The 16,691-nt window shown below is 52.3% G+C and overlaps 1 protein-coding gene across 1 annotated transcript; it reads left to right on the forward strand.

Annotated features, from left to right (window-relative positions):
- Positions 1-4,688: 4,688 nt before the first annotated feature.
- Positions 4,689-16,682, forward strand: B4GALT3 (beta-1,4-galactosyltransferase 3). Its single transcript, XM_053278279.1, has 7 exons — positions 4,689-4,844; positions 7,260-7,531; positions 8,559-8,794; positions 9,726-9,916; positions 10,078-10,200; positions 13,091-13,195; positions 14,413-16,682. The coding sequence occupies exons 2-7, from the start codon at positions 7,285-7,287 to the stop codon at positions 14,987-14,989; spliced, it is 1,479 nt and encodes a 492-aa protein (XP_053134254.1). The 5' UTR covers positions 4,689-4,844; positions 7,260-7,284; the 3' UTR covers positions 14,990-16,682.
- The last annotated feature ends 9 nt before the right edge of the window (positions 16,683-16,691 follow it).

A 16,691-nucleotide genomic window follows, 5' to 3' on the forward strand; every position in this document is an offset into this window, starting at 1 on the left:
CTTCCGGGCCCGCCCCCTCCCCGGGCCCCGCCAGCCAATCGCAGCTCGACAGAGGGGGCAGACGCGGAAGCGTCCGGGCGCCGCGCTTCCTGGGTTACTGTTGCCATGGAGACGGGGCCTAGGGCGAGAGTCTGGCCTTTCCACCTTTGCAGCCCCTAGTCCAGTCCAAGAAGGGCGATGTCAGCTGGAGACTAAATGGCCTCTCTCTAGGCCACACAACGATCAAGAAATACTATAATCGCCTTCAGTAATCAATAATAATAAATCAGTAGAGCAGCATTCATTTTATCAATATGTATTTCATTTATTCTCAGGACAAGGACGAACTACTCATTCGGGAGATTCTCAGCAACTGTCTGATGATTCTTTATGGAAGCGGATCACGTCAAACGACTATTACAAAAGATGAAATGCAACCTTGATTTTTACAATCATGGAGGCTTTTTGCGCTAGGAAAAAGCAAGCTCTGGTTTCAAGCTAATGGCATGTCGTAACTCCACTATGAGGCACTGTCATGTTATTCTTGTTCTTAATTTATATAGCGCAGCCGTCGCCAATGTGCCTGGTGCTTTACAGAGTGACAAGAATGTCAGGTCTCTGCCCCAAGGAGTCTGCAGTCTAAAACTTGACACAGGGAAGGCAACAGAGGGAAAGAAAGAAGACAGGCGAGGGAAGAATATGCATTCAATTGAATTTTATTTAAGCTTTTCCCGAGACCTCTTTAATGTGCAAGTAAAATAAAGCATAAAAAAGATGTTAAAAGTAGCAAAAATTTTGCTACTACAAAACGACTCATCAATTGTATTTAAGTTATTGTATTTAAGAGCATGTTTCAGCCACCACTGTATAGCACTGAAGCTGATGGGTGACATCAAAATGTCTGCTACTTTTAACATCTGTTTTATCTTTTATTTTACTTGTGCATTAATTAAAGGTAAAGTGTGCTGTCAAGACAATTTCGACTCCTGGCGCCGTTCATCACCGTTATACCATCTTATTCTAATTTTATTTAATTATCATCCATGTAGCTTTCTAACATCTATATTTCAAACTTGCAAATATTTATGGTTTTTGTCCTTTCATCTGCCCTACAATTATTCCTATTTACAATTATTCCATTTAACACACGGGGAGATTGAGATTTTGGCACAACTCCTTATTCTCCCAACCATATTGATCCATACATGTATAAGAAAAACAGCTGGACAAGACCAGATGTACATGCAGGTAACTGGGTTCTGTTAATACATCTCCCCAACAACTTGCTGCATTTTGACATACAACTCTGCTTCTTTTTATCATGAATAAATTGCATTTTAGTCATAGCTGAAAAGAAAGAGAGAGATTGCCCACAGTTGCCCCACAACATGTTTGAAATATATATTAACAATAAAATGACACACTGCATCATACTGATGTGCAGTGTGGACAAGATGCATCCTCGAGGCTTTAATTTCTAGAGACTCTGGGATGGAAATTGCCCTGAAGAAGGCAACTCCAGAGTCTCACTCTAACAACGTTTCCTCCCACCCCGCAAGGGATCCTCCAAAGACAAAAGCAAAGGTTGTGATCTACCAAGGACAGCTCCCTTTTAGTTCCGAACTGTGTCTAGTCAATTGGAGAAGATGCTCAGTATCAACAGAACGTTTAAGATGGATCTGTTACATTTTAACTCTCCTAAAGGAGTAAAAGGGGTGAGAGGGATTTTCCTCATCCTTTCATATGTATTTTTGGGTGAAGCAAGGATGCTAGGGTTGCAGTCCTACGATATTTTTACCTGGGGGTAAGCCCCACTGAACTCAGCTGGTCTGCTGGTAGCAAACATGAGTTGTCCCCATTGCTAAGCAGGGTCTGCCCTGGTTTGTGTCTGAATGGGAGACTACATGTGTGAGCACTGTAAGATATTCTCCTTAGAGGATGGGGCTACTCTGGGAAAAGTATCTGAGGTCTCATGTTCCCTCCCTGGCAGCATCTCCAGATAGGGCTGAGAGAGACGCCTGCCTGAAACCTTGGAGAAGCTGCTGCCAGTCTGTGTAGACAGTACTGAGCTAAATAGACCAAGGGTCTGACTCAGTATAAGGCAGCTTCCTATGTACCGCTGAGTAAACATGCTTAGGCCTGCGCAATCAGAGTGTGGAAATAGTGTTTGACAAGCCAGTCATTCCAGATCAGGGTGTGCTCTTAGCCCCATTCACAAAGTATGTTGAATGCATGCACAATCGGTGCATAGCATATGTACCTACAGTTATTCACACATGACGTTCCATACATAAACAGTAGTATGGTTCCTTGCTACACCATGCATTTGCAGGGAGGGGGCTGTGCCCAGGTTCACTTTCAAAATGAACGCATGTACCCCTGCACACATTCAGTATAATGTCGAAATAGGATTAGGAGCATAAGAACAGCCCTGCTGGATCAGGCTCAAGGAAGCCCATCTAGTCCAGCATCCTGTTCCTGTTTCCCACAGTGGCCCAACAGATGCCTCTGGGGAGCCCACAGGCAAGAGGTACGTGCATGCCCTCTCTCCTGCTGTGGCTCCCCTGCAACTGGGATTGAGAGGCATCGTGCCTCTGAGGCCGGAGGTGGCCCACAGCCACCAGACTAGTAGCCATCGATAGACCTGTCCACCACGAATCTTTCTAAGCCCCTTTTAAAGCCATCCAAGCTGGTGGCCATCACCAGCAAAGGATTCCATCGATTAATTGTGCACTGTGTGAAAAAGTGCTTCCTCTTGTTGGTCCTAAATTTCCCAACAAGAGGGGGGGAAATCTAAATTTCTAGTAACCAGAATGTAGGCATGTCCTAAATACCAGCTTTCTGTCTGTCGTACATAGTGTCTGAAAGGGACTCTGGTTTTCAATAGTGGGGCCCAAGTCTTTCTCTCCACCCCACAAATAATTATTGTTGATAAGGGTACGACCTGCCTTTAGCTCAGGGAAAGGGGAAAGCACATGTCGGAAGAAATAAATAAATACACTTTAATTCTGCGGAACATTCACAGGGGCATTTCAAACGCTGGGACCAAATGCCCTGGCCTTGGCCCGCCCCCCCAGCCAAAGGAAAGCACAGAAACCTAATGCAAACCATGCATGATTATAAGGAGAGCTAAAATGGAGCGCTGCCAATGCAAAAGCTATCCTGATATTGCCTTTTGCCTTGCGAAAACAAATCAAGAACGGAACAAGCCCAGCTTTGCCAGCACAACCCATTGGCGGGAGTGGGGGGGAGACCCGGCAGAGACATCTGCAGACTTGAGCTTATGGGTCTGCAGTGCTGGCAGCCTGGGTCCCTGTGCCAATGGAGTGCTAACGCTACGTCCTGCCAGCCACTAAGAAACCAAAAAAAGAAGAAGAGCTGTACATTCCAGACAAGGCACCACACTGCTACACTGACAGATTCTCCTGCACCACAGCATCAACCCCACCCACCACAGAGGTGCTAACCTCTGCTAACTGAGCAAAGCCACCTTTTAGAAGTGGTGATTCTCTTACATTTAGCAGGGGGAGAGCAACTGGCCCTATCCATCCCCAACACAACATCCCTGCAGTGGCTGTTGCTGGGATCTGTCTCATGTTTTAGATGATGAGCCCTCTGGGGACAGGGGGCCATTTTATTGATGTACGGTTTATTATTCTGTGTAAACCGCTTGGTGAACTTTGGGTTGAAGAGTGGTATGTACATATTTGTAGTAATCATAAATATTCGTAGGAGTTGGGCAAAGATACCTACACCGGCCATGCATGGAAAGCACCAACCAGCGCATGGTGATGGCACAGATACCACAATGTCAACATCGTCACCTACTAACTTATTTATTTATTTAATTGTATTTAACATATTTTTATACCGCCCAAAACGTACGTCTCTGGGTGGTTTACAACAAAACCAGGGGGACTGATGCAGGGGGGTTAGGAACATAGGAAGCTACTATATACTGAGTCAGACCCTTGGTCCATCTAGTTCAATATTGTCTACACAGACTGGCAGCAGCTTCTCCAAAGTTACAGGCAGAAATCTCTCTTTCAGCCCTATCTTGGAGATGCTGCCAGGGAGGGGAACCTTCTGCTTTTCCCAGAGCGGCCCCATCCCCTAAAAGGAGAGAATGTCTTACAGTTTTCACACATCACATCTCCCATTCATATGCAACCAGGGTGGTCCCTGCTTAGTTAAGGGGACAAGTCATGCTTGCTACCACCAGACCAGCTCTCCTCTTGCTGATTGAGGGGCAACCCGATCTACACTCAGTTTTATAACTCCCATTAGTCACATCATACACAACAAGAGTGTAAGGGGCCCATCAACAAAGTTACACTTTAAAGAGAGAGAGAGAGAGAGAGAGGAGTAAATGACACAGTAGAGCTTTCTGAGGAAACCTGCCTAGGACAGAGCTGTTAGTTTCATGGGAGAGAGGCGCTCGCAAGTTACAGTCTGGCAAGACCTGCAAGCTTTCGGGTCCCACAGAACGCTTCAGCAGGCTTGGGCGCTCAGCCAAAGCGCCCCTTTCCCACGGGAGGCAGCCCAGCTTGCTCATCCCAGCGAGGTTACGCGGCCACTCGGGAGGGGACAGAAGTCCACTCTGAGTAAGCTCAGGGCCGCTCTCCTCTTTCAGACCTCAGACAGCACACCAAACCTCACCTCGCCGCCGCCGCCAAGGATGGGTCCCTTTAAGGAGGGGAGAAGCGGCAAGCCCTGCCCCCTGGCTGGGCGTCCCCACCCCACAGGCTCCCCGCCCCTAAATTGCATTTTCACCTTCCGAAGATGGCGGCGGCGGTGGCCCTGAGCCTGGGGTGGGGCTGAGAGAGGCATCCACTCCTGGACGCGGGAGGACTCCGAGCATCCAGGTAGCCGGGAGGGGGGCGCCCCCGGGCAGCAGCCCGGCTGGGCACCCCCTGCAAGAAGGGTGGCTGCCGGAGGCAAAGGGCACCTGGATCCAGGGTGCTGGGAAGGCGGCAAGAAGCGCCCTGGCAGGGGGCAGGATCGATCCCCTCTCCGCCGAGTCGGGCTCCCTTTCTGGATCCTCGCCCACTGCTGCTGGGGGCACAGCCGCCGGCCGGCTGGCATCGCTTCCCAGGGCGTGTGGATTCTTTCGTCTGTGCTGGGGCTTTTAAATATGGACTGGACTGGAGGCGGCTCGGGGAGGGGACCTTTCGAGGGGTGGGCGACCCATGGAGAACAGCCGGGCAGGCAAGGGCAGGGTCCGACGCTGGCTCGGAAACAAGGGTGCCAGCTTTGGAGTTACACAGGACCCTTTTTCTTTCTCCTGTTGCATGTTCAAGGGCGGGTGGGGGGGGGGGGGACGGGACTATGGGCCTTGGCAACGTGGAAAAACCCGATTGCCGCTGGCAAGAGCTAAAGCGCCCGATCTGGCACTTCTGCGGAGAGTCGGTTGTCCTCTCATAAGGGTTTTGGGCTGCAGTTTTATTTTTGGCAACCGAAATTTGTGCAGGCAAGCAAAAGGAAGAGCTCAGTGAAAGGTGGGGGGGGGATCAACTGCTGGGGGGGCTTGTGATTATGGCCCAGCTTTATTTCCTGCATTCATGAAATGAGACATTCTGAAAGCTAGCTTCCTCACTCCTTTCCCCCCTATTTGGGACTCCCTGGCAATTCACCTTCTCAGTGTGAATGAATTTCATGGTATCAAATTTTCGGGAACAGTCTTGTATCACATGTCCGATGTTTTGCTTCCTTGTAACTGGGTTATGGTTTCTTTCGGTACCTTTCATGAATGTCCCCGATTTAAAGGCATGTCTGCCCTGCTTTTCCTGCCAGAACACAGCCCAAGGCAACTTACAGCATAAAATAAAACAATCTGGAAAAAGAAAAGAAAAAATAATATAGGCAAATGGCAACCAAACGACGCCAGCACAGATACCACTGAACTACCAATTCCACGGTCAAGAAAACCGGCTGCCAAATAACTGCAACACAAAGTTACTTCCCAAAGCACAATGGAAAAGCAACTTTGTATTGATTGTGTGTGTGTGTATTATTTATTTCATATTGAGATTATTTTTCCAGCCTGTTTTCCTGGAGCAAAGGGTACTGACTGATGCAGGAGAAATTGGCATCTTTTCTCTTCGTTGCATTATGTATTCCGCAATGCGAATTAATTTTGACATGACTTCTTTCCCTTGCTAGGCATGGGAAAGAGAAACGGATGGTAGGTGGTCTAGCGAAGCCCTGCCCTCGGCCACCCCTCTGGCTACTGAGATGCTCACACCTGCTTTGCCAACAGTGCTTGGCTGCCATGAGGACTAGTAACTTGCTCTCTCTAAAACCAAACGAATGCAGATATTTTGGGGAAACTAAAAGCTGCATCTCACACCATGTTCTGTGCATGTGGTAGAATATTTGAAGCACATGCGCAGGCTAGTATGAAACATCTTAACCTCTGCAAGGGAGAGAGGAGAGGAAAACTTGGTGCAAGTGTGATTTTAGGGCAGGGGCAGACAATTTTGGCTCTCCAGTCATTGTTGAACAACTCCTCCCACCATCCCTTCTACAATTTATTTACCCCACTTACTAACCCTAACTCGGGGCTCTTGGGGACATCAGAGCTATTGGGGGAAAATCTTTCTCTGTGCAGAGCATCAATTCTGCTCTCTGGCAGAGGATTTTTGAGAGCTCTTGGGAAAAGCAGACACATTGTGGGGGTCCGTGCCTGCTTTTTTCAACCCGCCGTGGGATGAAGAGGTACTTTAAGCACTCGATGTTCGTTGGCCATGAGAAATGAAGCCTCTTGCTGCTGTCTGACATTGCCGTTCCAGACCTGAGCGAGAGGAACCCTAATAATTAAGGCTGTGGGCCTGCGCTTAATTTGCATTAATCCTTTTTAACTCTGCCTTGCACACAAGTTCCTAGTCCACAGCGTTCGTATTGCCTTGCGTCAGTGCACTGATGCTGCTGTATAAATAACGGAACAGGCCCCCACTGCAAGGTTTAAACCAGCTTGCGTCTGGTTTAACGGTCTTGGCTTTCCCCTCCAAGACTCCAGCTATCTTTAGTTCGGCAGATTATTCCCTGGTGCCTCTAAATAGTTTTCCCATTGATTTTCCAATTACTGCCACTGGTATGGCTGCCTGGTCCCAGAGACTCCTGGGAAAGATAGTTTTGCGCGATGGCTGGCGGGTGCCGGGCGGGGGAAGCTGTCACAGTTTCTGGCTTGGAGAACCAGTTGTCCTCTTCTCTCGGAGGGGGCCGGTTGTTAGGAATGCCTTGCCCCGTCGTTGACGCAGGTGAATGTTCTCTCTTTGCAGGTGGGCAATCCCGTCCCTCAGCACCATGCTCCGAAGGCTTCTGGACAGGCCCTGCACCTTGGCCCTCCTCATCGGCTTCCAGTTTGCCTTCATGGCTTACTTTTCCTTCGGGGGCTTCCGGAACCTGGCCTCCATCTTTGGGCACGATTCCAACCCGTCTTTTGACTACTCCCGGACCCACGACGTCTACACCAACTTCAGCCTCTTGCCTCAGCAGCATGGCAGCCCCGCCGGAGCCTTTCCCTACTGCCCCGAGCGGTCGCCGTACCTCAGTGAGTCATAGGAACATAGGAAGCTGCCATATACTGAGCCAGACCCTTGGTCTATCTATCTCAGGATTGTCTACCCAGGCTGGCAGCGGCTTCTCCCAGGTTGCAGGCCGGAATCTCTCTCAGCCCGATCTTGGAGATGCTGCCAGGGAGGGAACTTGGAACCTTCTTCTGCTCTTCCCAGAGTGGCTCCATCCCCTGAGGGGAAGATCTTGCAGTGCTCACACTTCTAGTCTCCCTTTCATATGCAACCAGGGCAGACCCTGCTTAGCTATGGGGACAAGTCATGCTGGCTACCACAAGACCAGCTCTCCTCTCCCTGACTTGTGGGTCCCCCGAGGGAGCGTCTGGTTGCGATTTCAGCCACACTGTAAAGCTGAAGTGCGATTGGAGAAGAGAGGAGAGCTGGTCTGGTGGGAGCAAGCAGGACTGGTCCCCTTCGCTAAGCAGGGTCCACCCTGGTTGCATATGAAAGGGAGACTAGAAGTGTGAGCACAGCCAGAATACGAGTGGATTGGGCCCCACTGCCCTGACATGCCACCTAAGAGGGTGTTTCTGCGTGTGTTGGTGGGATTATTCCTTGCTCCCGCTGGCTTGGGCGCTGGGACAGAGCAATATTGGCTCCCAACAGCTTTGTTATCCTTGCGTGAGCGCGCACTGGTCTCATTTTCCTGGAAAGCGGCTCCAAGCTTAAATGTCCGCGGCATTCTTGGCACGCACAGGGTCCCCTTGGGCACGGCAGGAAAATGGTTGATTTATTTTTGTGTGATTGACTGTTAAATTTATACCCCGCCTTTCATTAAGAAAATCCCAAGGCGGCTTTAGCTTCCTCCCCTCTGGCTTTTAAAGCTTTTAGCGGGCAAATGCTTCCTTTTGGGTCTGGTCTTCCTTGCATGGCACATGAGGACTAGAAACATTGAGGGTTTTTAAAAAGCTGTGTGGGCCGGCAAGAGCTGTAGTGCGGTCTTTCTGACTCTTTCCCTCCTCTCTCTCTCCCCCCATTGCTCCCCACCCCGCCAACCAACCCCAGTTGGCCCCCTGACAGTGAGCTTCGGCCACGTGCCAACGCTGGAGCAGATCCAGGAGAAGAACCCGGCAGTGGGTGTCGGGGGCCGGTACCGCCCTTCCGCCTGCGAACCGCACTCCCGCACGGCCGTCATCATCCCGCACCGCAACCGGGAGACTCACCTCCGCCACCTGCTCTACCACCTGCACCCCTTCCTCCAACGCCAGCAAATCCAGTATGGCATTTACGTGGTGCATCAGGTGGGTTTGGCCGGGGGGGGGGGGCTGGCGCCAGGGCTCCCGCGGACGGGGATTCCCAGAGGTCGCGGACTACAACTCCCATAACCCCCAGCCAAAGGCCGCTGCAGCGGGGGATGCTGGGAGTTGTAGTGAACGTCTGGGCATCCCTGTTAGGGGGAACAGCGGCTGGCCCACCCTGAACTGTCTCTGACCTGCGCTTGGTAAACAACATCGGGACCCCGGTTGAGAAGCGGTAGATGCAGCATATGAATAAGCTTTTCAGGCGCCAAGCTGAGCCCGTCCTGTTCACCTGAGTGCCTTTCAACTGCAGCTATTATGCTGCACATGCCGGTTACCTTAACAGCTTAATTGGCATCTCATTCTTAACAGCTTAATTGCCTTGTTGTTGGTACTTAAGATTGGGAACAGGGAGCCATCTTATTTATTTATTATTTCTCTGTGTAAACCGCCCTGAGCCATTTTTGGAAGAAGGGCGGTATAGAAATTGAATGAATGAATGACTAGAAACTGAATGAATGAATGAATGACTAGAAACTGAATGACTAGAAATTGAATGAATGAATGAATAATTAATTAATATGGGAAGGACTCGCTGTCTGGATAAAACAAACCAGTCAATAACACCAGTCTGACTGTGTAAATAAATAATAATAATAATAATAATAATAATAATAATAATAATATGTTACAGTGCTTGCATGTGGCCGCCCATCCAAATACAAACCAAGGTGGACCCTGCTTAGCAAAGGGGGGGCAGTCCATGCTCGCTGCCATGAGGCCCGCTCTCCATCCCACCTACTATTCACCGAGAACTTACCACACCCTTTAATGGCACCTCCGGGAGCACTTGGGGTTCGCTCCGGGATTGGGTTGGGCCGGGTCCCTGACCAATGGCTGATGTGGGCCTGTCGCTCGATGCTCTCTTCCGTAGGCCGGGAACGCCACTTTCAACCGGGCCAAGCTGCTGAACGTGGGCGTGAAGGAGGCCCTGAAGGACGAGGACTGGAACTGCCTCTTCCTCCACGACGTGGACCTCATCCCCGAGAACGACCACAACCTCTACGCCTGCGACCCCTGGAGCCCCAAACACGTGTCCATCGCCATGAATAAGTTCGGCTACAGGTGAGGGGCCTGGGGGTGCCCGAGAAACTCCGGTCCAGGCTGCCTAGGAACTGTAATGTCCCCAGAGCACTGTGCGTTGGCGCTCAATGTTGGATTTCCCTTGTCCCCGGGGAACGCACCTTGACCGAAGCAGGTAACGTTGCCGTTCTCGTTTCTGCCAGCTTGCCGTACTCTCAGTATTTCGGAGGCGTCTCTGCGCTCACCCCCGACCAGTATCTGAAAATCAACGGCTTCCCCAACGAGTATTGGGGCTGGGGAGGAGAGGACGACGACATCGCTACCCGGTGAGTTTCTCCCCCTTGTTTCCGGGGGTCCCCAGACTCCTCCTTGCCCTGCCTTCTCCATCTGATCTGGCTTAAGGGCCTGCAGTATTTTTTTCCAACGAGAGAGAAGCCTGCAGGAGTAAAGGCCCACTAGCTGCTTCCCGGGAACCCCCAAGCAGGAGGTGAAGGCTTGTCCCCTTTCCTGCTCTTGCTGGTATTCAGAGGCACCCTACCTCTTCACCTAGAGGCAACCTATAGCCATTGGGATTAGTGGTTCTCTGATAAGACTCATCCTCCGAATTTCTCGAATCCCTTTTCAAATTCATCTAAACTGATGGCCGTTATCCCATCTGGTGGCAGTGAATTCCACAGATCAGTTCTGCTCCGTGCAAAGAAGTCTTTTTCCTTTTGTCTGACCTAGATGTTCTATTTGGTGGCCCACAAAGTTCTAGTAGTATGAGACGGCGGGGAGAAAAATAAAATCTCCCCCCTTTCTCCACAACATGCATACATTTTTTAAATCCTCTGTCCTGTCCATCTTATCACCTGCTTTCTAAACGAATGAGACCCCAGCATCACAGCTCTTCCTGGTAAAGGTGCTCTGCCGCCCTGATTATTTCGCTCGCCTTTCTTGCAACTTGCTTTGCCGTCTTAGGAGAGGACAGTGTCCCTGGTCTCTAGCCCCAAGTTGCTGGTGGGGCAAGCACTGCCCGTCCGCTTTCAGACCTCTCTCTGCAACCATGAGGACTACAGACTTGCTTTAAAAAAATAAAACGCTCTGATTCCCGGGAAGCCGAATTGTGCCACATATCTTGCTGTTTCCGTCCTTGTGTGGAATTTATATCTATGTAAACCGCTTTGGGAACCCTTGTTGAAAAGCGGTATATAAATATTTGGCATCTTCGGAATAGTCTCCTATGGACCACTTGGTTTTTAGGCCAAAGATGAAGGTGGAAAGGTGCTTGAAATAGCTAGTTTTGGAGTCCTTTAGCGTGGTAGATTCCCTGACCCATTTCCTGTGGTGTCAACAATCTCTTGAGCTAGACTAGAAGCCGTTTGGGACCCTCCTCTTCCTCTCTCTGCCGTAGGCCCGAGTGCAACGCTTATTTCATTCCCCGCTAGCCGCTCTGCCCGTTGCCTTCACTCCCACCTCCATTGTTATCTTTTTCTTTCTCTCTCTTCGCTCCACCTTGTGCTCTCATGGGATTCTTGCATGCTCATTCCCCTCACGTAGGGCGGCAGTTAGGCTGCAGTCTCCAGGTAGGTGGAAAACCTCCAGGTCCCTGCACCGAGGAGCTTACAGTCAGCTCTGCCAGCAGGGGGATGGCCTCCATGGAAGGAGGAGGAAAGGAAGAGGACACGGGTCATGAGGGACAAAGAAAATGGAGGTCTGCTTCTGACAGACTTGCTCAGGGAACTGCCTGGCTCCTAAATTCATTCATCCACCCATCCATTCATTCATTCAAATGGGCCTCATAACTAACTGGGCTGGCCCAGTATCTTCCTGACCAGGGGTCCACACATGTTGGCATCCCATCACAGAGCCAGTGTGGTGTAGTGGTTAGAGTGCTGGACCAGGACCGGGGAGACCCGAGTTCAAATCCCCATTCAGCCATGAGACTAGCTGGGTGACTCTGGGCCAGTCGCTCTCTCAGCCTAGCCTACTTCACAGGGTTGTTGTGAAAGAGAAACTTAAGTATGTAGTACACTGCTCTGGGCTTCTTGGAGGAAGAGCGGGATATAAATAATGTAGTAGTAGTAGTAGTAGTAGTAGTAGTAATAATAACAACAACTTCCAGCCACAACAGCCTTTAGCTCAAGCCTGGCTAAAAGAGAATGGCTTAGTTGTCTCCTGCCACCAGTAACTCATTCAGCAGCACCAGACTGCATGGGGCAGGCTCAGAACAGCCCTCTTCCTCTAGACCAGGGTTTCTCAACGTGTGGGTCCCCAGATGTTATTGGACTTCAACTCCCATAATCCCCAGCCCCAGTGGCCTTTGGTTGGGAATTATGGGAGTTGAAGTCCAATTACATCTGGGGACCCACACGTTGAGAATCCCTGCTCTAGACAACAGCAGGAGGAGGGGGCAATTTTAGGTAGGATCCGGGGCAATTCCAAGGGTCACAGAATCACCAGCTATGTTACCACTTCCTCAACAGCCATAAGGAAATTTTCAAGTTGTTATAATAGGAGACTGGTGTGTGTGTGTATATATAAGTAGGCATGTGCACAAACCGGTTCGGTGGTCCATTCCCGGCCCCTGAACCGGTTCGAAAGACCAGTGTTTGAGCCGGTTCGAAGGTGTGTGTGGTGGGGATAGCTTTAAGGCATGAGGAGGGTGTTCTCTCCCCCACCCTGCTGCGTTTCCCCTGCTGGTGCTGTTTTTAAAATCGCTGGTGTGGCATGTGTACCAGCCACTTCTGGTATGGGGTGTGTGTAAGAGCACGCTCCCCGCACCTTAAAGCTATCCCTCCTTGCCGCTGCCAGTTCCCTGCACATCCCTAATTATAAGGCCATATTTTCCTACACCCATTCATATTATAGTGCCTGAAATGTGCAAAATCAGCAAATCAGAAATGATGTCGAAGACCTCTGATGCCGTGACAGTCTCATCTTGCATGCTTCAGACACTATAAAAAGGACTTTGTAAAAATAAAATAAAATATGGCTTTATAGTGGCGGTTCTTTTGCCAGTGGGTATCTATAGTATTAACCAGAAGACGGGCGTATGGCTTGAGTCTTGGCCAAAGAGGGCGACGCAGCTGATTCCGTTACCCTTGGGGCCGCCCCCAGGCAAAGTGCCTGTGCAGTATCACCTTTCAAGTTTTGGGAAAACAAGGCAGGCTGTAAAAACTTCACATTGAGTCACCTGGTCCTCTCGGATCCCCCGTCTTGCTTCTGCGTCTGCAGGGTGCGTCTGGCTGGGATGAAGATCGTCCGGCCTCCCGTCTCCATCGGCCACTACAAGATGGTGAAGCACAAGGGGGACCAAGGCAACGAGGAGAACCCACACAGGTGGGCTGCTTTTCCCATGGCGGAGGTGGTGGTCGGATTAAAGCCAGGGCAAGGCACACGAAGCACAGGATCTCTAGGGGACGTGCCAGGGAGGAGTCTGGCAACCTGACTTGTTTAACGGAAGCAAGAACTTAGAAAGCCTCTTTTAGTTTCTTCTTCTGAATTAAGGTGCTGAAATGCAGAGAGGGGTTTTGGGGGGGTGGAATCTGGGTGTGCTCAGGACCCAGAACTAGTTCCTGCTCAGAGGTGCCCTGTTCCTTAAGGAATTCACTCGTTTCCGTTACTACTTTGCACCTGGCTCTGGGTGGCCAGCCATGGAGGGGGGCTCTAGTAACAAGGAAATGGATGGTTCCGATCAGGGGTTCTCAAGGTTGGGTCCCCAGCTGTTTTTGGACTTCAGCTCCCATAATCCCCAGCCCCAGTGGCCTTCGGTTGGGGATTATAGGAGTTGAACGACATCTGGGGACCCAACGCTGAGAATCCCTGGTCCAGATTATAGGACGGGGGAAGCTGCTTCCTACTGAGTCAGACCCTTGGCCCCTTTTGCTCAGTTTTGCCTGCACGGACTGGCAGCAGCTCCCCGGGGCTATGGGCAGAATCTTTCTCTGCCCTATCTGGAGATCTGTCAGGGGCTGAAGTTTACCACTGAGCTTATGGGGGCTCCAGATGAACGTAGGAAGTTGCCTTATACCCCCGGTCTATCTACCAGGAAAGCTGGTCTTGTGGTAGCAAGCAGGACTTGTCCCCGTAGCTAAGCAGGGTCCGCCCTGGTTTCATATGAATGGGAGACTTGATGTGTGAGCACTGCGAGATATTCCCCTCAGGGGATGGAGCTGCTCTGTGAAGAGCAGAAAGTTCCCAGTTCCCTCCCTGGCAGCATCTCCAAGATAGGGCTCTGAGAGAGATTCCTGCCTGCAACCTTGGAGAAGCCGCTGCCAGTCTGTGAAGACAATACTGAGCTGGATAGACCAGTGGTCTGACTCAGTATATGGCAGCTTCCTATGCACCGATTCACCACACTGACTGGCAGCAGCTTTCCAGGGTTTGAGGCAGGGATCTGACCTTCGGTGTGCAAAGCAGGTTCTCTACCCCGAGTGCCTATCAAACAAACTAATTTGGCACAGAGTGGGCCACTAGCATTCCTGCCTGAAGAGAGAGTGAACTGGTTGTTCTCAGCTTCAGCCGATATTCTCTCTCTCTCTTTCTCCCTCTGGCAGATTTGACCTGCTGATCAGGACGCACCGGAGCTGGACTCAGGACGGCATGAACTCCCTGAGCTACAAGCTCCTGTCCAAGGAACTGCTGCCTCTCTACACCAACATCACGGCCGACATTGGCACGAATCCCAGAGCCAAGAAAGGCGGCAAAGGGGCCCTCCCTAGCCTCGGGGGGAGGAACTACCCCACCGGCAGCAACCATGACTTCCGGCAAGAGATGCTGCGCAAGACGCCCTTCGCCAAGCTCTCCCGGGCCATGGGTTGGGGGAAGGTGCCTTTTGGGAGCGTCCAGGGCCTGCTGGACTTCGGGAAGGAAGAACAGCCGGCTCGGAAGGCGGAGAAGCCCAAAGCGGCTCCGGCAGCAGGGAAGGAGGGGAACGGGTGGCCGAATCGGACCACCGATAGCGCCAGGCACACGATCCGAAGAACCCCCGGCCCGGAAGCGGCCAAGCACACGGCAGAAGAGGGGGGCAAAGAGAAGGCCGGGCGGCCGGGGCCGGGCCCAGGAGCCACCAGACTGGCCTCGACACCCCAGAAGCCTGTGAGCAACCGCACGGGGCTGGAAACCACTGACTGAGGAGAGCCTGGTGGGAACGCTGCTGGCGCAAGCAACGGCAGCCCCCTCCCGGCCGGGGTTCCGGCACTTTCCACGGGGGTCGAGAACCTGTTGTAGGAGTCGCACTACTGCTGCGGCCCAGAGGCCTTCGGGGTCCCCGCCCCCCGCCCTTGGGGCTGCTAGGGGGGCAGTCTGAGGGGAGGCCTGGCCGCCCCTGCTCGGACCACGGAGAGAGGGGTGGGTGTGGGTGGGAGGAGGCCTTCGCCAAGCTCCCGTCACCACTGGAGGCCGGGGAGCCTCGCCTTCCCAAGGGCAGGAACGCCTCCCGGAGGTCCTGCCCCACTCAGTGCAAGAGCACCCTCCCCCCAATCACTTTCCCCCATTCTGCTTGGGGGGGGGCACAGCCCACGGCCAAGTACTACTGGTGTCTGTATTCACTGTTAAGGATAATCACTTTGACTTGGAGGTGTGTGTGTGTGTGTGTGTACACTGAAACCAGCCAGCCTTGTATTCAGTGGGGCGCAGTGGTGGAAGAGAAGGCTGGCCCCACCACCTTGTGACGGTGGCGGGACCCACACACTCAGGCAGCCTCCACCAGAGCCCGGCCTCTGGCTTTCGCTGACCCGGGTTTGAATCTGCCGCTGCCGCCGTCTCGGACTGCTCCCTGCCCTATGTAAAAGTGGGGTGGGTGTATTCTGTCCTCCACCCTGCAGACCGGTGCTGCTGAGCGAGTTACTGGCTGGCAGGGGAAGAGGAGCCACTTTCTACCCCACTTCTCAGCCCGTGTCCCAGATCCTGCGTAGCAACGGCGCCTTCCTTCATCCCCGCCCCCCCCGTTTCGCTTCGGGCCGGGCCCGCTGGGGACCTTGCAGACAGAGATTCCCACTGTGAGCTCGGAAGAAGCGTCCGGGGAGGGGGGAAGCTTTGCCCCACCCCCACCCCCAAACCTGCAGGAAGAGAAGGCGTCGCGGCAATTCAACACCCGGCTGTGCTGCAACTTAGCCACGAGCCTTAGGATGATGTGGGTGGTGCCCCTCTTGCCGCGCCCCCCCCTCTCCTCGCTTCCACCTGAGCCCGGCGTGGCACGGGGAAGAAGGAATCCTTGCCCAGGAGGGAGCCCATCCTCTGGTTTGCATTGAGCCCCCACGCCTCCTCCTCCAAAGGGGGCCACTTGATGGCTCAGCGTCCCAGTGGCTCTCCCTCTCTCTCCCTCCAGCCCCACGGGCCAGGGACTTCTTCCCACCGAGGGGCGGGAAGCGGACTCCCCAGGCTCACAGAATGTCCGTCGCCACGACCTTTTGTAGCCCCACTTTTGTAGAGCTCCTCTCCCCCCCCCCCAAACTAAGCTGGAAGACGTGTGAACAGAACTTGCAGGCTATTCTGCCCCCCACCCGGACCCTGCACTCTCTCCCCCCTCCCCTCTCTCTCAGGGCTGGTCCCAGCCTACAATCTGCCCCCTCTTCCTACCTCCCCCCCCCGCCCCCAGCTCTCCGCCACTGGCCGAACCTCCTCTTCCTCCTCTCCTCGTGTGTGCGTCTCACAATCTCTCGCTGTCGCCAACCGAGTGTAGTAATTTATTCTATTTATGAAGTCTTCTCTCTGGTTGTAGCTACTGCGGTCGCCTTGTCCTCTTTCCCAACCTGCCCTCTGTTTTTGATAACATTGTGTTTTTTTTAAAAAAAACAACAAAATAAATATTGTCCAATTGACTTGAGAGAGAGAG

Source organism: Hemicordylus capensis, chromosome 14 (assembly GCF_027244095.1).
Source record: "Hemicordylus capensis ecotype Gifberg chromosome 14, rHemCap1.1.pri, whole genome shotgun sequence".
Lineage (NCBI taxonomy): Eukaryota > Metazoa > Chordata > Lepidosauria > Squamata > Cordylidae > Hemicordylus > Hemicordylus capensis.

Excerpts from the sequence above, each read along its gene's own strand:
- B4GALT3 (XM_053278279.1), top strand. The coding sequence starts at position 7,285 with ATGCTCCGAAGGCTTCTGGACAGGCCCTGCACCTTGGCCCTCCTCATC. Across the intron at positions 8,795-9,725 it reads GCATTTACGTGGTGCATCAG|GCCGGGAACGCCACTTTCAA; the intron begins GTGGGTTTGGCC and ends TCTCTTCCGTAG. Across the intron at positions 10,201-13,090 it reads GACGACGACATCGCTACCCG|GGTGCGTCTGGCTGGGATGA; the intron begins GTGAGTTTCTCC and ends CTGCGTCTGCAG.